Source organism: Hippocampus zosterae, chromosome 10, assembly GCF_025434085.1.
Source record: "Hippocampus zosterae strain Florida chromosome 10, ASM2543408v3, whole genome shotgun sequence".
Taxonomy (NCBI): Eukaryota; Metazoa; Chordata; class Actinopteri; order Syngnathiformes; family Syngnathidae; genus Hippocampus; species Hippocampus zosterae.
In genome coordinates this window covers 8919831-8940666 of record NC_067460.1, presented here as the reverse complement: position 1 = coordinate 8940666, position 20836 = coordinate 8919831, and the positions used below count along the sequence as shown (strand labels likewise).

The 20836-nt window shown below is 46.6% G+C and overlaps 1 protein-coding gene across 10 annotated transcripts in view; it reads right to left on the bottom strand.

The window, feature by feature from the left end:
• The window catches only part of ryr1b (ryanodine receptor 1b (skeletal)), a 116299-nt gene extending 101262 nt beyond the window's left edge, over window positions 1–15037 (bottom strand). For all 10 annotated transcript variants that reach the window (XM_052078747.1, XM_052078752.1, XM_052078754.1 and 7 more), the window contains exon 1: window positions 14758–15037. In XM_052078747.1, the coding sequence (XP_051934707.1) occupies window positions 14758–14805 (48 nt within the window). In that variant the 5' untranslated portion in view covers window positions 14806–15037. The remainder of the gene's footprint in view (window positions 1–14757) is intronic.
• Between the last annotated feature and the right edge of the window lie 5799 nt (window positions 15038–20836).

Here is a 20836-nt window from a genome sequence, read left to right as displayed (position 1 = left end):
GCGCCCACTTCTGCGCAGATTTGTCGCATTTGTCACTCTCAGCTTGGGGATATTTCAGACGTGGAGCGTTCTATTCATGATTCTCCATCGCAGAGTTTTGGGCACTGGGCTATGTTCGGCCAGCGTTAACCAAACCACATGACTTTATCTTAAGAAAGTTATCCGGCTGAATGTTTACACACAATCCAAAACAAAAAGAGGATTGTGGCCGCCCACTTTACTTTGTATTTAATTCAATGTTTTCATGAAGTACAATACTGTGTGGTGCAATCTCTTGAATTTGAATGATGCTGCTTTTTAGAACCCTCCCAAATGTGTGTTGAGTGCATCTGCATCCATGCAGCTTCAACCATTGAGCAGTCCCACCGGGTAGTTGATGTCCAGGTTGACCGTGCGGAAAGCAGGCACGGAGGCCGTGCAAACTCTGGAGCTTAACTCTCCACTTTATTAATAGAGGCTGCCTTCCGCATTTAAAGGTTGACACTTTGCAGCGGGCCAACACATGCCCTGATTATTTGATAATCTCGCCACGCTCTAAGGGGCCGAGAAGTTTCTGAGCAAGGTCAGCTGACTCATTGGGGCTGCACCCGCTACACATTGACTCAAGTCATACTTAAATTGCTAATTTTAGGTCTCGAGACTTACTTGGCTAAAAACTGTGAAAGTCTTGACTTTTGGTTGGTGTTCATGAGACTTGTCAAGACGTTGGTGTTTAAATTTGAACGTCTGAATTTTCAAGATAGTGTGCCATTTGTTTTGTTTTTGACAGATGTTTTTATTTTTATGTAATAAGCTCAAATCTGGTGATCCTTCTGTTTACGGAGTCCTTTTAGAAGAAAAATAAAAAGAATCTGGTAGCACCTTTGGAAATATATTAAGAAATAAAAATTGTGACATGCAAAATACGTATTGCAGTCGCTATATGTGTATGTGTTGCAAACAAAGAACGGAGGGGAAAAAGTCAACCAGGCACTTTTCTGCTAGCTTGACACTCATGCTAATAAGCATCTGCATATACGTGGGCGACCGGTGAGCACATCCACCTCACAGTGCGAGGTTGTGCATTTGATTCCGGGCTCCGTCATTCCTGTGTAAAGTTTGCATGCTCTCCCCATGCCTGAGTGGGTTTTCTCCGGGTACTCTGGTTTCCTCCCACCTCCCAAAAACATGCATGGTAGGTTGATTAAAGGCTCTAAACTGTCCCTAGGTGTGATTGTGCGCACGAATGGTTGTTTCTCTATGTGTCCCCTGCAATTGGCTGGCAACCAGTTTAGGGTGTCCCCCGCCTACTGCCCCAAGACTGCTGGTTTTGGCTCCTGCACGCCTGCGACCTTTGTGAGGATACGCAGTTCAGATAATGGAACGATGGATATATTATATCTTGGTTTTCTTGAACCCTTTAAGGAACAAATTGAAAAGAAATAACAAGCAATAACCTGCACACTAACAAACAACAGTAATCACATTCAGATACCCTTTATCCTTTCCATCGACATCAGTGCCGCACTGATGAGTTGAAAGAGGCAATGAGGAATTACTATGAATTCCAGTTCGAGGCAGGATATGCCCCGCTGTAATATTTTAAAAAATGATTCATGGATATGGCAATTTTTCAGCATTTCTGTGTGAAAGCGACTGGTAACAGATTCTAAAAGGAGCTTTTTTCATCATATTAACAGACATTACAAAGCCGAGGAAGGACAGTTGTTAGCTCATACACATCATTTGTGGAACAAAGGTATTGCGCGTTACAATAAATAAATAAAAGTTAAAAAAAATAAAAGAAATCAACCTTGTAGCATTCTCTTGTCATTCGATAGAATGTATTTATTTATTTTTAAACAGAGATTTGTTGCATGGACAGGTGAGTGAGACAGTGCTACTAAAGTGAACCATATTATAATATCTAAATTATTATATCTACATTATATTACCGGTACTCTGTTTTGTGACAATAGTTTAAATTATTAATATACCGGTAGGTCTATTAGGCATGTTTTTTATACAAAGTAGTTTGGAAGCACTGTATGATGCAGTAGTGAATCACACTGAGAAGGTTGTGCTGCTTGGAAAAAGAAAACCCCTTAATGGAACTGAAATAATGTTCGCATTTTTCTTTTGAAATGACTCAGCGAGCAGCATGATGCATTCTGCTCTCTCTCTCTCTTTGCTCCATCAGCTCTTCCCCCGTGCGACTGGCCTCAGCTCTTCACTCCACTCTGACTATTTTCGGTGGTTGCACCTGTCCAGATCACGTTGCCTTCTTCTGCTGACCAGCAAATATTTGGCCGGCTGGCTTCAGGGCAAGACAGCAACACGTTTTAGGAGCAGCACCGAGCTCTTGACAACCAGTCAACTCAAATGTATGACAATTGATGAGAAGGCCAATCAATCAATCAGTCAGTGCTAAGTACTAATGGCGGAAATTCAGACAGCTGGGAAGCTCAATTATCCCCAAAACAAATAGGACGGAGAGTACTCTGGGGGAGGAAACATTGGGATAAGATACAGAAAAATACAGAAAAAAATGGGAGAAAAAAATTAAGAAGAATGACAAAAAAAATATAGAAAAAGATAAAAATATGACAGAAATTAGACAAAAAATGTTTGAAATTGATACAAGATATTACATACATATTAAATTAAAGTGCAGAAATAGTGGGCAAAATATTTGATAAAAACACATTTGCAAAAACTAACAAAAATCATAAATCTTATTATCATATAAATTATTCTAAAAAACAACACTGAATATGATTAAAATACAGAAATATTAGACACAAAAACGAATAAATAAATAAAAACCTTATGAAAAGAATATCGAACATAAGTTAAAAGAAGACATAAAAGGTAAATTGATGAAAAACAGAACGTGTAGCATACTATACAGATCTGAAACATTAGATGAAAAATACATATAGACGAAAAAATATTAATAATGTGAAAATAGTTATTTTTTTAAATAACCAATACTTAGGAATAATACTAGCTATTGAACAAAAATGTTAACTATTGTATTATAAATACACAAATATGGACAATACTATATACCAAGAGTATACCCAAAAATACAAAAGTGGTGGAATAAAACCCCTTTGACACTATCTTTCCTTTTTTTTCTTCACATTAACTCATTGCAACAAGACAAAGGCAATTACCTTCAAACAACCTCTCCCCAAAAAACATTTTTTTGAATAAATCAGACAATTTTCTGCAATTTTTTACTCTGTTCTTAAATTAAACAAATACTGTACTATAAAGACAAAATGTTATGCCTGAAATTCATCTCTTTATTGTTATAAGCGTAAAGGGACCCAATTTTTTTTTTTTAATCTGCCAATTAATCCGCTGTCGGAATTTTACTCTGTCAAATATCGAAATCAGAAAGGACCTCCAAAAAAAATCATCATCGGTTGGGGCCCGAGTATGGGGTAGCTTGAACAGGATAACAACTCAGTTAGCCCTCCCCCATGGTATCAGACAAGACAAGACCACCTGTTTATTGTGTAAATGTCCGACAGACCCAACAGGTGCGCGTGCGTGTGCGTCTCTCTCTCTGTGTTCATTTGCCGGGCTCAACACTTGTTGAGCTACGCTTTGCCGGCAAAATCCTCTGGATCAAGTCAGCATCCACGTCGCAGTCAAATGATTTTGCGATTTTTATTTCTTTTAATTTTTTAATCTAGTCACGCAAAGATGCAATCCTTCAGGGTCGCCGTGATGAGGGCGAAATTATTTCATCACACAAGGGAGGAGGGATTGGTGGTGGTGATTAACACGTATTTATTACACGGGGTGTCTCTCAACAAACACATTAACACACAGTGACACAAACAAAAAGCCCCCAGATAATAATACAAGATATTAGGCAGGAATACAATTTAACTTTCCAAAACACAAAAGAATGAAATGAAATGAGATGACAACTACATTAAAATTAAGAAAAATTCAACCAAAATATGATGGGTTTATCTTCTTATCACTGATCCACCACAAGAGTTCTATCCCCCCATCCCCCCCAAAAAATGTCTTTTACAAAGATGATCCTTCCACTGCATCGACGCAGTGATGGATGCGTTTGTTAAGTGTTGAAAGTTTGCACTTTCATCACTTAAGAGTTTCCTGAGATAAATATATTTTTAATGTCTGCGAGTCGGACGGCATGGAGTCCGCCTGGTGAGCACGTCCGCCACAGAGTACAGAGGCGCAGGGTTCGATTCCGGTCCGGCCTTCCTGTGTGGAGTTTCTATGTTCTGCGTGGGTTTTCTCCGGGTACTTCGGTTGCCAACCACATTCCAAAAGCATGCATTGCACGTTAATGCAACACACCAGATTGTCCCTAGGTGTGATTGTGAGCATGTATGGCTGGTCGTCGATGTGTGCCCTGTGTTTGGCTGGCGACACGTTCCGGTTGTACCCCGTCTACCACACGAAGATAGCGAGGATAGGCTCCAGCATGCCTGCGTCCCTTGTGAGGATAAGCGGATAAGAAAATAGATGGATGGATGTCCGTGAGCCTCGTGAGGATAAGCGACACATAGACAGACGGATACACAATTTTTTCCCAGGAGATGCTTGTCAGGTCAATTTAAAACTGGTGTTTATACACACACACACACACACACGCACACACACGTGTCCCAAAAGATGCTCGCAAGTAGGCCACTGGCTGCTCTAGCTTCCTTCTCGAGGGTGCACACTTATAGTGACACACTATAAAAAGAGGCTTCAATTATAGACTGAAACTCAAATACAACTTGAAAATGTCTTACTAGGGGCCAAGTGAGGCATACGGTGCAAACAGTGACACAGCTTTTACATTCAACAGAAAAAAAGACGAGGCTGTTGTATCCATTTTTTTCATTGATGATCATTAGCAAATCTCACTAGTCCAGTGTGTTTTGCTTCTTTTTTGGTGGGTTTTGTGATACAGTGCACTCCGCTTAATAGAACACCGGTTAATAGAGTAATCCGCTTAATAGAGCAAAAGGCTCTGGAACCGATTTGCCTAATGCAATTTCCTATAAAGATACTCCGCTTAGTAGAACAGATCTCCGCTTAATAGAACAGGCCGTAAGCAATGAACATTGTAAACTAGTGGTTTTCGAAGTGTAGCTATCGCGAGAAGTGTAGCTATCGCGATACTGTACCACTATCGCGAGAAAACGCGGTAGTTCTAGCCGTATACAGTAACAGGTAGCACGCTCACTCCACACATAGACACACGCACGTCACAATGGCTTCAACTTCATTCAAGAGACGAGGGCTATCACCTGCGGATAAGAAGGACATACTCAGACGATACGATGCATTGCCGGATTCTCAGAAGGTACGCCCGCGGTTTCCAGGACTTCCCTCTTATCCAGCGCATTGAGAGGGAAGTCAACTGCAAAGTTACGGACTCCTGTTTCCAGACAAAAGTAACGACATTTTTCTCGTGATTTGAGATGTTTGACTGAAGTTGATTAAAGTTGTTGTTTTGTTGTTTGATTAAAGATATGGACGTCCACAGTCGAAATATCTCTTCTAACTCGTCAGCAGGGGTTTTTCTGCGTGCATAACTTGGTCGTCGACGTGTCTGAAGGTGTACCTAATAAAGTGTCTCCGGTTAATAGAAACCCCGCTTAGTAGAACAGAAGCGCTTCGGCCCAATGGTGTTCTATTAAGCGGAGTGCACTGTACTACCACAGAATTCAGCTCATGGGTAGGCAACTCGGGTCGGAAAGAGCCGCTGTCCTGCCTGTTTTGGAAGTTTACACTAGGATAGCAGCTCTCTAGGAGTGGAAGTGCGCACCCCTGGTTTAGCTCAACAAATAACTCATCAAACACCTATTGTTAGCTACATGTCAGTTACATGTTTGATTGAGAAAACAATACAGCAATTGATTCAAGATAAGAAATACAAAGACTGGTTGGGTCCAGGGCGGCCTGGTGGTCCAGTGATCAGCGCGTCAACCTCACAGTGCAGAGGCACCAGGTTCAATTCCAGCCTCGCCCTCCATGCGTGGGTTTTCTCTGGGTACTCCGGTTTCCTCCCATATTCCAAAAACATGCATGGCAGGCTGATTGAACACTCTAAAGTGTGAGTGTGAGTGTGAGCGCGGATGGTTGTTCGTCTATGCGTGCCCTGCGATTGGCTGGCAACCGGTTCAGATGGTTCGGTTCAGATAGATGGTTAGGTCCATTTAAAACTAGGTGTGACTATCAAGGTGTTATAGTCCAGCAATATAGCACAAGCACAGCTACTTTTTGCCATAGTGACTTGAAACTTGCCTGAAACTTAAAAGATTAAAACTTGAGACTCACTGATGACTTGCATGGGTTATCATGGATCCCTCTCGAGCTCGAAGCAGGACACGCCTTATTGCAATATGATTGGCTGCTGCATCCAAGTAGGACACGCCCTACTGTTAAAGGAAGTGCAGTATCGGACTTCAGCGTGACAATGTGATTATGAATCCCACTGACCCTAAGTCAACCTAACCATAACAAACTTGATTGTTTTTATTTTGGACATATGAGACATATTTGAAATGATGACCAATTGAGACATCTGCGTAGCCTGCACATTTCAGCGTGGCTGACAAATGCAACTATGCTATTAGGCTAACCCATACACGACTTTAGCCTGTGTCTGAATAAATACACTGCAAAGTGAGCCACGTGCAATTGGTAGAGTGCAAAACTCTTACCTTATCCCTGCCTAGTATTTTAACATCTTATGAAAAGGAGTTAATCCCTTTTATCACTTGTATGACATTAAAACTTCATTTTTGTGACAAAAACTAATGTACTCACACTTGAGAAATGATGCCCGATGTTTAATTACTTCCCACATGGCATCAATATTTGTACTGGATGGATAGAACAGCCTCCAGCCACACAACCAAACATCTTGCCCAAAATCGCCAAAAATCTCCAAAAACCAGGCTGAGGCTAATGCAAAGATTGAACAAATGCAGGCTCATGTGGTGAGTTCAACGAGTTTTTGAGACTCATGTGGCCCTGAACCCTCAACCGCCATGCAGTCATTGAAGTGCACCACTTATTAAAAATTCATAAAAAGCTGCACTCCTCTTTAATCTCATCACCAGTTCCAGTTGAAGAAAGAAAGCCACAGTTCAATATGCTGCCGCCACAACGGTTGACTGAGTGTTCTTTTGATGAAGAAAAGTGTTGTGTTTGCGCCAAATATGCCTTTTGTTATCATGGACAAAAAGTTTAACCTGGTTTCAAATTATTGAATAACACGCTTGAAATCTCCCAAACATATATGGGAAATGGTTTACATTTTTGGCCATCATTTCAAAAGAGACAGTTTGTCCAAATGAATTCAAATTTTCCCATGAGGAAATGTCCATTTCGGAGGTTCCACTGTAACTGAGCAACATCTGGAAACCTCACACCAGGACTTCACTCCGCAACCGCCCTCTGCACAGCTTTTGGAAAGCAACAACCTGTCACGTTCCGTGCCTGCCTGCAGGGGGCGGGCTTTCTTTTCCCCGACTGCACACCTGTTGTGAATTTCGGGCTGATCACCTGCCTTTATCAAGCGACTCCGGCAGTCATCTCACTGCCGGAGAATTCCATGCCGTGCCATATTGCACCCGCGCTCGATCTCGCTATTGTTCAATTGACCCGTTGCCTTTTTGCCTTACGGCTGTTATTCGCGTTTTGCTCCTAGTTGTTGTATTGCTCTTATCTCCGCCAAATTCAGGTCCTCCTCGCGTCGTGTTGTTTTTCCGCGAGCGTTTTCTGTTAGAGTACCCTTCTTGTTATTTCCTGGTCCTTATTTGACCAGCGTTTTGTGTTACCGTTTTTTCCCTGTCGGGCTCTTTCTGTTCTTTTGTCATTAAAGACACTTTTTCGTTGACAAGATTTTTTCGTTGTCTGTTCTCCGGGGATCCAACCTTTATTTCATTTGTTCTGCACGAAGCGATAGCTATCGCTTCGGACAGAACGTGACAGAATTCTCCGGCCACCATGGATCCCGCAGACGTCGAAAAAATATTGTCCGCTCTTGCACGACAAGAGCAACAGATGAGTCAGCAGGGCCAAGCCATTTCGGAACTCCGAGGCGCGGTCTCCATGCTGGCTCATCGGCTCGACGATTACGAGCCTCGTCTAACACGGGTGGAGGAACGGAGACCCCATTCCTCCGGGGGCCATCCAGCCACCCCGGAAGCGTTCCCCTCTCATACCATTATGTCGAGGGAACCATCGCTTCCACACCCCCCTCGCTATGGGGGTGAGCATGGGCAGTGTGGTCACTTCCTTCACCAGTGCTCACTCGTATTCGACCAACAGCCGTCTGCCTACGCTAATGATGCTGCCAAGGTGGCCTATATCATGAGTTTGTTAACAGGTCCGGCGGCGTCATGGGCGATTGCGACCAGCGAATCCAAGCCGAGCCTCCGATCATCGTTCCCTGAATTCGTGACAGCCTTTCGCCGGGTGTTCCACCATCCCGTGCGGGGCCGAGAGGCAGAGGGTCGGCTACTTGCCCTCCACCAGGGAAGACGATCGGTCGCCGACTACTCGATCGAGTTCCGGATTCTGGCAGCACAGAGCGGATACGGTGATCGAGCATTGTGTGGACTGTTTCGACGCGGCCTGAACTCTCAGCTCAAGGACGAGCTGGCGACCCGCGACCACAGCACCGACCTGGAGGAGCTGATTGACCTCGCTCTCCTCATGGACAATCGCTTGAGGGAGCGGGGCCGGGAGCGTGGGGGAAATCGTTTCCCGTATCGACACTCTCCACATCGTGAGGAACATCGGGGAGTATTCCGGGAGACGGCACCCGCGGCGGAACCTATGCAGCTGGGTGGCAAGGACGTTGGCGGAGAGGAAGGAAGTCGCCGTGCCAGCCGTCGTACGACCAGAGACAACACCCAAACCTCTCCTCACGCCACAACCAGCCTTCCGGGATCATCTTCTCACGTCTATCCCGAGTACTGTGAGTCACGATCCCGCGCGTTAACCCCCGAGCCTAGACAAGCCGACGCGCGATCGGGACACCCCAACAGACTGGAACTTGAGGGGGAGATATTTGGTGACTCCCGGTCGAGGCGGGTTCGGGCCCTGGTAGACTCAGGAGCAGACGATTGTCTGATGGACACCGAGCTCGCCTCCGAGTTGGGTTGTTTCTTGGAGGAGCTTATTGTTAGAAAGCGGGTTCGCGATCTCGATGGGCGTCTCCTGGCGGTCGTTACGCACAGAACGGAGCCATTGAAACTGCAACTTTCGGGTAACCATGTCGAGCATCGGCGTTTTCTGGTAATGCGGTCCCGCAACGCTCCTATTATCCTTGGGTTACCCTGGCTTAGGGTACACAACCCCGTAATTTCCTGGGCGCGCCCAGCAATAGATAGTTGGAGTCCGTACTGTTATCAGCACTGTTTACAGTCAGCCGTCGGGGGGTATAAACGCGTCACACCCCCCGAGGATATCTGCCTTGACGGAGTGCCGGATTGCTATCGGGACCTCAAGGGGGCTTTTAGCGAGGACCGCGCGCGCTCCTTACCTCCACACCGCCCCTATGATTGCGCAATAGACCTGCAGGCGGGCGCTCCGTTGCCGACCTCGAGGCTGTATCAGGTGTCTCGGCCTGAACGCGAGGCGTTGACGGAGTACATTAACAGCTCGCTCGCCGCAGGTCTCATTAGACCTTCGCGTTCACCGTTAGGGGCGGGGTTTTTTTTCGTGGGAAAGAAGGACAAGTCCCTGCGACCCTGCGTCGACTATCGTGGGTTAAACGAGATAACCATAAAGAATAAATACCCACTACCTTTGTTAGATTCCGCCTTCGCCCCATTGCAATCCGCCACCATTTTCTCCAAGTTAGATTTGCGCAGCGCTTATCACTTGGTCCGTATCAGAGAGGGAGATGAATGGAAGACCGCTTTCAAGACCCCTCTAGGCCATTTTGAGTACTTAGTGATGCCTTTCGGTCTCACTAACGCTCCTGCCGTCTTCCAAAACCTCATAAATGACGTGCTAAGAGACATGATCAACATCTTCTGCTTTGTCTACTTGGACGATATATTGATTTTCTCCCGGTCGTTACAGGAGCACAAGCAACATGTTAGGCGGGTGCTACAGCGCCTACTAGAAAACCGGCTCTTCGTCAAGGCAGAGAAGTGTGAATTCCATGTTCCCGTAATCTCCTTTCTGGGGTTTATCATTGAGCGGGGTAGGTTACGAGCAGACCCCATCAAGACACAGGCAGTCACGAACTGGCCGGTTCCCACTAATCGTAAAGAACTGCAGCGTTTCCTGGGGTTTGCCAATTTCTATAGACGGTTTATCCGGGCCTATAGCCAGAAGGCGCTCCCCTTGACCCGCCTGACGTCTATTAAGACCCCGTTCAAGTGGGATTCCACCGCGGACGCTGCGTTCACAGACTTAAAGGCGGCGTTTACCAGTCCCCCTGTTCTTCAACATCCTGACCCTGATCTTCCCTTTATTGTAGAGGTGGACGCCTCGGATTCAGGGGTGGGGGCGGTGCTGTCTCAACGCTCGCCCATCGACCAGAAGCTGCACCCCTGCGCCTTCTTCTCTCGCCGACTCACAGCGGCCGAATCCAACTACGACGTGGGCAACCGCGAACTGTTAGCTGTTGTCTCCGCCTTGCAGGAGTGGCGGCACTGGCTCGAGGGGGCAAAGGAACCTTTTACCGTTTACACCGACCACAAGAACCTTGCTTACCTCCGTACCGCCAAAAGACTAAACCCCCGTCAGGCCCGGTGGGCCTTGTTTCTCACCAGGTTCGACTTTATTCTCACCTACTCCCCCGGGTCGAAGAACACCAAGCCCGACGCCCTCTCCCGTCTCCACGACCCCACGGGAGGGGACCGGCCCCCGGAAACCATCCTCCCAGCTCAGTGCATCGTGGGGGTCGTCCAGTGGGAGGTTGAGCAGCGGATCCAGACTGCCCTGGAGGGGGTTCAGGTGCCGGCGGGGTGTCCGGCGGGGAGACTGTTCGTGCCTCCGTCCCTGCGCTCGGAGGTCCTGCAGTGGGGGCATGGATCCAAGGTGGCATGCCATCCGGGGGTGAGCCGGACGGTGCAACTCGTCTCCCAGCGGTTCTGGTGGCCGGAGCTCCGGAGCGACGTGACGGAGTTCGTCAGGGCCTGCACCTCCTGCGCATGCGGCAAGTCTTCCCGTCAACCTCCGGCGGGATTGCTCCAACCGTTGCCCGTTCCGCCACGCCCCTGGTCCCACATCGCTCTGGACTTCGTCACGGGCCTTCCCCCCTCCCGGGGCCGTACGGTCGTGCTCACGATCGTGGACCGCTTCTCCAAGGCGGCTCATTTTGTGCCCTTGTCCAGGTTACCGTCGGCGCTGGAGACCGCCGACCTCCTGGTCGAACACGTTTTCCGCCTCCACGGCATTCCGACGGACATTGTGTCTGATCGGGGGCCCCAGTTCGTGTCTCGCGTCTGGAAGCGGTTCTGCCGGTCCCTCGGAGCCACTGCCAGCCTGACCTCCGGCTACCACCCCCAGTCTAACGGACAGGCGGAGCGCGCCAACCAGGATCTGGGGGCGGCCCTCCGCTGTGTGTGTCTCCACCGTCCCGCATCATGGGTCGACCACTTGCCATGGGTGGAGTATGCGCACAACACCCTCGTCTCCTCCGCAACCGGCCGGTCACCGTTCATGTCTGCCTACGGCTACCAGCCGCCGCTGTTCCCGTCACAGGAGGGGCAGGTGGAGGTCCCTTCCGTCCAGCATCATCTCAAGCGGGCCCATCGTGTGTGGAGGGAGGCCCGGGCGGCATTGTCCCGCACGGCGTCCCGGAATCGTCAAATCGCGGATCGTCGTCGGCGCCCGGCCCCCTCCTATCTGGTGGGGCAGAAGGTATGGCTGGCTACTCGGGACCTTCGCCTGGCCGGCTCCTCGGCGAAACTGGGTCCTCGATTCACTGGTCCCTTCGAGGTTGAGGCCGTCATCAACCCGGCTGCTGTCAGGCTCCGTCTACCTCCTACCATGAAGGTCCACCCCGTCTTCCACGTCTCCCTTCTCAAACCCGTCTCTTCCAGTGACTTGGCTCCTCCTCCCACGCCGCCGCCCCCTCCGCGGGTCGTCGACGGTGACCCGGTGTACACGGTTCGTGCCATCCTGGACTCTCGGCGCAGGGGCAAGGGCTTCCAATACCTGGTCGATTGGGAGGGCTACGGGCCTGAGGAGCGGCAGTGGGTGCCTCGCTCCTGGATCCTTGACCCGTCCCTTCTGCGCGACTTCCACTCCGCTCACCCTTCCAAACCGGGAGGTCCGCCGGGAGGCGTCCGTTGAGGGGGGGGTACTGTCACGTTCCGTGCCTGCCTGCAGGGGGCGGGCTTTCTTTTCCCCGACTGCACACCTGTTGTGAATTTCGGGCTGATCACCTGCCTTTATCAAGCGACTCCGGCAGTCATCTCACTGCCGGAGAATTCCATGCCGTGCCATATTGCACCCGCGCTCGATCTCGCTATTGTTCAATTGACCCGTTGCCTTTTTGCCTTACGGCTGTTATTCGCGTTTTGCTCCTAGTTGTTGTATTGCTCTTATCTCCGCCAAATTCAGGTCCTCCTCGCGTCGTGTTGTTTTTCCGCGAGCGTTTTCTGTTAGAGTACCCTTCTTGTTATTTCCTGGTCCTTATTTGACCAGCGTTTTGTGTTACCGTTTTTTCCCTGTCGGGCTCTTTCTGTTCTTTTGTCATTAAAGACACTTTTTCGTTGACAAGATTTTTTCGTTGTCTGTTCTCCGGGGATCCAACCTTTATTTCATTTGTTCTGCACGAAGCGATAGCTATCGCTTCGGACAGAACGTGACACAACCAGGTCAGCAATTAAGGGTTTTTTTTTTTCGAGGCGTCTTGCACCCTCCGAGCACCAAGAGGACGCATCCACTATCTCAGCTGTCTCCGACAGGCATTCGCAAACAGCTAGCTGCTCTGCTTCCTCGAGCCCCGTTGGGTTCCTCGCTCGGGTTCTGCTTTCCTCCGATAAAAATAGATAACCATGCTAACAGATGCACCCGCCCCTGTCTGTCTGTCTGTCTGTCTGTCTGTCTGTCTGTCTGTCTGTCTGTCTGTCTGTCTGTCTGTCTGTCTCCACATTCGGGTACAACAATGGTCATTTTTTACTTTTTTTGTTGTGCAATGAGATTTTAGACTATTTGCTGCCATGTCAATCTAATCCGCCCGGCCTTCGGAATGAGTAGTGCCGGCCAACATGATTTGAACTATACTGTATTAGCAATGGGACTAGTCATGGGCCAATATTAGATTCAGACAGTATGACAACCGTGAGCAAAAATATCGTGATTAAAATCACACCTCTAAAATTATGTGTTTTGAAATATTTGGGTGAATTAAAACTGACCCCCACACAACTGAAAATAATTTATTTTATTTGAAAACAAAATCTGGAATACTTGATCTCAAAGAAACATGTTCCACGTTAAGTTTAAATAGCAAAATAAATGTTCACGTTCTTACTCAGTTTAAATTCTACTTAGTGAGTCCGGGGATGCCATCACTGGTGAGTAATTTTAGAACCGACTCGAGGGCTACTCATGTTGCCCTTGGGGCAAACTAGTATCCGCTGGCACCATTTTTGTTGTTTTTAGGACAATGCACATAAATGAATAAACTAAAAAGGCATCCGTGTTTGCAATTTTGCTCCATCTCTCCTTCTCCTCCGTGCCGAACTGCATACCCCTCCCCTCGCCAAGTAATGCAATTATTTTCACAACGGCTGCAGCTGAACACTTAACACAAAAAAACTAAAATAATAGAACAGAACACATAACACATCCACAGTGATACAATCGTAACAACTACTCCTGTGTACGCAATGTTGTGTGAAGCAGTTACAGATGAAAGAGGAGAGAAACAAAAATCTCTTTTCACCATTGGATCGGAGACGCCATGCTCAAAACGTGCATGGCGTCCGAAACATCTGCTACAAGTAAAGTTTGAAAGAGGAAAAATAATTGGCGTCAATCAACTTCAAAGAGGTGTTCTTCAACCCTGCTTAGTAGTCCCCTCACCCTTACCCGTCACCCGGTGATAGCTAATATCAGCGGTTATTGAGGCATGTACTTTTTAAAACAATGGTGAACTGTCAAACCAGTAATTGGCCCATGCCAAAATGAGACTGTTCGGTTTCAGATTCATCCTCACGGGGCCAGCTAGCCAACCCTCAAAGACAATATTTTTCTGTCCTGTGTCCTTGGTTGATCTGAGCAAAACTTATAACAGGCAATTTCAAAAAACATGTCATTAGCCTCCTGCACACATTTAACGAGCGTCTCTCGTGAAATGTTGTTTGATAGATACATCAATGTTGACTTTGCTACAGATTATATACTTTATGTGCCACAGGCGTGTGTGTTTTTTTTTTTTTTGCATTTTTCAATACTATTGATGGTTTCTATAAGTGTGACGTGCTACAGGGTGAATAAAGTTGGTGAAGACCTCACTGAGGGTGCTGATACCAAATACACGGCTTGCCACACATGCACATATACACACACACACACATTCAGAATGCACCACTGTCAGCTTAACGAGAAGGGATACGAATCGGGTGCCGAGTTTTTATGGGGATGTACTGTACCAACATGTTCAACAACTGGTTGGAATCAAATGAAGCCCCTGTCATGAAGATGACCCCCGAGGTCACAAACAGGAGCGTCATCCAGATCGTTCTGGACTCTACTGGCCGCTGACAGGTAAGCAGTAAGTCGTGAAAAGTAAAGGGAACTCACCGTTCGCAGGAACTGGATCTCTTCCTCTCCCTCGCCCCCTTCCGCCATCCTTCGCCACGCGTTACTGGCACCACCTCCAGAGACAAGACAAGATCCTTTAGTTTGTTTTCTTCTGGCTTTGTTTTATCTCCTCTTCTCCCCGCTTTCTCTCTCCCTCTGTTTCTGCCGGTGTCTCGCGGTGCAAGAGCGTGTGAGTGTGCTGGAGGACAGCACCCGTCCTGGTCGACTCACACAGTGCCGTGTGAGAGAGTGTGAGGGATGGAGGGAGAGCCCCCACCCCTTCATGGCACCCAACTTGCTATACCACCATGTTTGTAGAAGGAGTGCCACTCCTTCACACTGACAGACACTCCTTCCTTTCTCCTCCCCTCCTTCGTCATGTTTGAGACTAAAGTGGCGGGCAGCTGTTGTACATGTCCACAATCACATTCAGAAATTCATTTGAAAGGATTGAAAAATTTCCAACGTGACATTTTCTGGAAAATGTCACCATTCAAATTTGAGAAAACATTGTTTCACTTAAAATTGTCCAAATCCGAGAAATGTCAGCCTTTCACTGGGAAATAATTTCCCTTCTCTGCAGTCCTCTGATTGATCTGAATTATCTATTATCTATTATCTATTATTATTATCTTTGTTTTTTTCATTCATCTTCCGAGCCGCTTGATCCTCACTAGAGTCACTGGGGGTGCTGGAGCCCAGCTGTCTTCGGGCAGTAGGCAGGGGACACCCTGAACCGGTTGCCAGCCAATCGCAGGGCACACAGAAACGAACAACCATTCGCACTCACACTCACACCTTGTGACAATTTAGAGTGTTCAATCAGCCTGCCACGCATGTTTTTGGAATGTGGGAGGAAACCGGAGCACCCGGATAAAACCCACGCAGGCCCGGGGAGAACATGCAAACGCCACACAGGGAGGCCGGAGCTGGAATCGAACCCGGTACCTCTGCACTGTGAAGCAGACGTGCTAACCACTGGACTTCCGGGCCGCCCTGATTATCTTTGTGTTTAATCAAAATAAAACATTTGCAAATATCTGTATGAACTTTGGAAAAAAATATCAACATTTTGCCTATGTATTGACTTGTTAAGATTCAGTATCTGGTTTGGTGCCTAACAGATTTACATGTTTGCATTTTCTGCATTTCATCATTAATCCAGGAAATAATCAACAGAATATCCAATCATTAAAGAACACTTAGTTGCACTCCAAGCATAAATATGAGATTTTGGGAAATTTTGCATATCACTGAAACATACTTTGAGACGACTATTTTCCAACTAATTAACTTTTGGCAGCAGCTTGTGGCATCTTAAGGGCATTACAGAAAAAGCAAATATATGAGATTTACTGCAAACATTTTACAATAGGTTCCACAGTAAGACACACAAAGAGGTAAATTTGGGAACAGCAAACCACAAAGAGTCAATATTTGCTTTGTGTAATTTTTCAACAAAAAAATATGGACCTTGGCTTAATAAAGGTTGGGAAACACTAGAATATACAAAGCATTTAAGGAAAGTGGATCACACACACACACACGGACACTGGGGTTCTTACCTGATCGGTATCCATTTTATATCCGTCACCGTCATCCTCTGCTCCATCTCTCACTGCGGCAGGGAAGAGGCAAATTAAGCAAACGACTCTTTGGACAGAAAACCCCGCCTGCCTCTATGGGTAGAACGGAGAGAAGCCGGCTCGGGGATGTGACGCGCCACCGAAGACGATGGCCCGACGTGCATTATGGGAACTGTAGTCCCCAACGCAGCTCATCTCCCGCCCATGGAGTCATTTTTTCTCAAACCATGACTTGGCGTCTGCTTGTAGTGCAACTGCATTGTTGTGGCGGAGGGTGGCGACATTGTGTCAATATTAAACCTCACTGCAAGGACAAGAGGAACCGACGGCGTTCATGTTAAAATATCGTCGACGTATTTATTCTTGCCTCTGGGATAAAGCTAGGGTTGTCATTTCCTGGTTCTTGGGACTTTTCCGGTCAATACTGGAAATGTCAGGTCTCAAGCCTCATCATAAAGAAGTCACCTGTAGATCTCCCCTGCCCATGCATATCGGACAGGGGTCGGCAACCCAAAATGTTGAAATAGCCATATAGGACAAAAACAAATATGTCTGGAGCCGCAAAAAAATCAAAGCCTTCTATAAAACTTATAATGAAGGAAACACATGCTGTATGAATGTAGGAGACTGGACTATCTCAGAATTGTTTATGTTATTAATTCCTTTGTTGTGGGTTCACAAATGCCCCCATAGAATTTGTTTTGTCATTTTCTCGCTTGATTTATTTATTTTTTGTTTGTTTTGGTGCATTATTTTCGCTTTTCTTAGTGTCAATGAAGTTATCATTATTTCCATTTTTCTGAGGCTGTCTTTGACACCTCTTGAGTCCAACGAGAAGAGAGAAGGCATGGAGTCCGACGCAGACGTGTCTGTGTTTGTCGAGACTGTTAAAAGCATAAATAAAGTGTATGTTTTTAAAAAAAACAACTCCACAGCTCTCCTTTTTCGGAGTTGCAACATGTATCTATCTATTTGAGCCACAGTATATTAGCCTACTATCAAAATCTTTTTCCATTTTCAAACATTATTTATAAAACTCCAGGGAGCCACTAGGTGTCGCTAAAGAGCCGCATGCGGCTCTGGAGCCGCGTGTTGCCGGCACTCGATAAAGGAGATCGAAAAAAATGAGAGGCTACCAAACAACCAGCTTTTGCAAGCTATTGCAAAGGATTGTAAACTTCCATTCATTCATCACAATTTCCAGACAGAAAACGATACAGACGGACGAAAAAGGTGGATTAAAATTGTACATTGATTCAGCACATTTATTCATATTCACATGTATTTGTCAATATCTTGAAATAACACACATAGGCTAAGTACAGTAAGCAAACAACTGGACAGCAAAACTAATGAGTCATGTCATGCGATCAGCCTGACAGAAAAACGTTTCCACATTTCAAAATTATGTTAATGGTCGTTTCTCAGGAGAAGGCAGTGCGTTAAGGAGTATCAAACCAAAAAGATTAAATTAAACCCAAATTCCAGATGTTGAAATAGTCCAAATCCCAGTTTTGTAGGCTGCTTCACAAGAGTTATAAAGGAAATGGTCAGAGCCAATGAGAGTCCCTTACCCATAATGGACCCAGAGATTTGCACGTGGTTCATTAACGGGCTGCCTCTGACTCTTAAAGCTCTGCCGTCATGACAACTGTATTAACTTATCCAGCATTGCACTGATATGCATAATTTTTAAGTGCATTTACGGTATTACGACAAGGGGACGTTTTAGCCGAAACAGGTGGAAGTCACTTTTACAACCCTGGAAGAATAAGAGCCAGGAATGACAGATTTGCTTTCCTACTACAAATGTGTCGGACTATAGGTGTTATGTACAATCACTTTCTGCATTTGGAGAATGTCAGAGATTTTCTCGGACAAAGTTAAAGAAATGACTCGGGACACAGGAAAATTGTCTTCAGTATCGGCGGGGAGCGGATCTCTGAGAGCGAACGACGGTTTAGTTGCTCCGATGATCACACACTCCAGCTCCCTTCCCGCCAATTCAGACTTTTATTGTAACATACAAGGATAACATTGCCCCCGATATTTGCATACCGCACACCCGGTCCGGCCTCTTGGTAGTGATTGGTTACTTGTTTTAAACATTGAACCACCAGTCCGTTGGCGCCTTTTCTGTCTGGTCTACATCGAATTATCATGTTGCAGACTTTTCGGATGGCCAATGTCGCCTGGGCGCGACGGGTGTTCTCAACTCGTCTTTTGTTGTTCAACCGGTGTTCCCGAATCATTCATTTCCCTTTTGTGACCGAGTTTCGCCCTCTCCCCCGTGATCGCCCACCTGCATTGACGTGCTAATTGTGGACTTCAACAGCCCTCCGGCCAGGTGGCCGGCGCCTTTGTGCACAGGCATTTGGGGGTGCTGGATATGCACCCAAACGTTTAGATGTGCCCAGATTAAATGAAACTTTAAACATGGTACAATTTTGCTCATAGATTCCTCTAACAGAAAAACCGGACGAAGGCCTTTCTTTGGGTTTAGGTCATAAAATCAAACAAAATCACCACCAAATCTCATTACATAGAGAAGAATCCATTCATCCATTTTCTGATCCGTTTATCCTCACAAGGGTCGTGGGGCATGCTGGAGCCTATATGGAGAATAATACGCAATACAAATACAATTTTTAAAAATCCTGTTCCAGTGAAGCCGCAAAAAGTGAACCGTGATACGGTATACTGAAGGACCACTACTGTTTTTAGAAACAAATCTGAATTTACTTCACAGTTGGCCTTCAATTTTCCCAAAGATCTCTCCACTTTAAAATGACTGCAGGATTGTCGCTTTGCAACCGTGTAAATGCCATTTCTTGTCCTCAGAGTCCTCCTTCAATACACTCCAGCACCGTGAGATTTTGCATGCACGGTCTGTAGGACGCCTGCCTCGCTCGCTCGGCTCTGCATTTTTGCCTGCTTCTCGATGCCACATGGCCCTCTGTGCCAAGCCAGTCAGCTTCCTGCATAAAAAAGAGGCCACCTCTGCGCATTCGGGACGCATTAATGTCCCCTGTATGGTCGCCTCTTCCTCTTGGTGGCGTGTTCAAACAAGGCCGCCATTGAGCCGCCCTTGTCCAGCTGCACAAGTGCAAACACTATGTGCCCTGTGTGGTTGCTTGCCACCCTCAGACATGGAAGTGGGGGGAGAAGACAGAAGAAATTAGGATCGGGAACCTGATATGGGTATCGTAGAGCAGGGGTTCTCAAAGTGAGGTCGGGGCTCTCATCCTGAGAACCCGGGGATCTGTGAGCAATAACTTGGTGGTGAGCAACATCACACTGATCAACATTTTTTTTTAATCAGGAATGCCTGTAAATATTGATGAATTTGACAGTTTTCGATTCTGAATCAGCCCTTATTTTGTCTGTAGCACATCAGAATTTCATTAAAATAATATAATTGCACTAATATCGATCCTTCCATTGTCCGAGGGGTCGCCGGTGTGCTGGAGCCTACACCAGTTGCCTTCGGGGTTTACCCTGAACAGGTTGCCAGCCAATCACAGGGCGCACACAGACAAACAATCATTGACACTCACAATCACACCTTTGGAAAATTAAGATAAAATAAGTGAAGAAAACTTTTTATTGTCTCACAATGGAGAAGTTCCCAAATTACAGCAGCAAAAATTATGAAAGGGAGAAGTAGAAGAACAAAAAGTATACATGTAAATATAAATGAGAAAATAATAAATACAAGCATATTCAGAATGGGTGAGTGGGGGTGAGTCCAGGTTTTCAGGTCAGGTCTGTCTGTTCAATAGCCTGACATGCATGTTTTGGGAATGTGGGAGGAAATTAGAGTACCCAGAGAAAACGCACGCAGGCACGGGGAGAACAAAAACTCCGCACAGGAAGGCCGGAGCCTGGAATCCAACCTTGGACCTTCTCACTTGAGGCAGATGAGCGAACCAGTCAATAACCGTGCCATCTATAGCAATCTTCTTTTCCTTTCGGCTTTTCCCCTCAAGGGTCGCCACAGCGAATCAGTTTCCTCCATCTAACCCTGTTTTGTGTGTCCTCTTCTCTTACACCAGCTACCTTCATGTCCTCTTTCAACAGAACCAAAAATCTCCTCTTTGGTCTTCTTCTTAGCCTCCTGCCTGGCAGTTCAAGACTCAGCATCCTTCTCCCAATATATTCAGTCTCTCTCCTCTGGACATGTCCAAACTATCTCAGTCTGGCCTTTCTGACTTTCTCTCTAAAACCTCAAACATGAGTTGTCCCTCTGATGTACTCATTCCTGATCCTATCCAACCTGGTAACTCCTAAAGAGAACCTCAACATCTTCATCTCTGCTACCTCCAGCTCTGCCTCCTGCCTTTCCTTCAGTGGCACTGTCTCCAGTCCAAACAGCATGGCTGGTCTCACAGCAGTTTTATACACCTTGCCTTTCACTTTAGCTGAAACTCTTCTATCACACATCGCACATCCCACCTGACACTTCTCTCCAGCCGTTCCAGCCTGCCTGTACA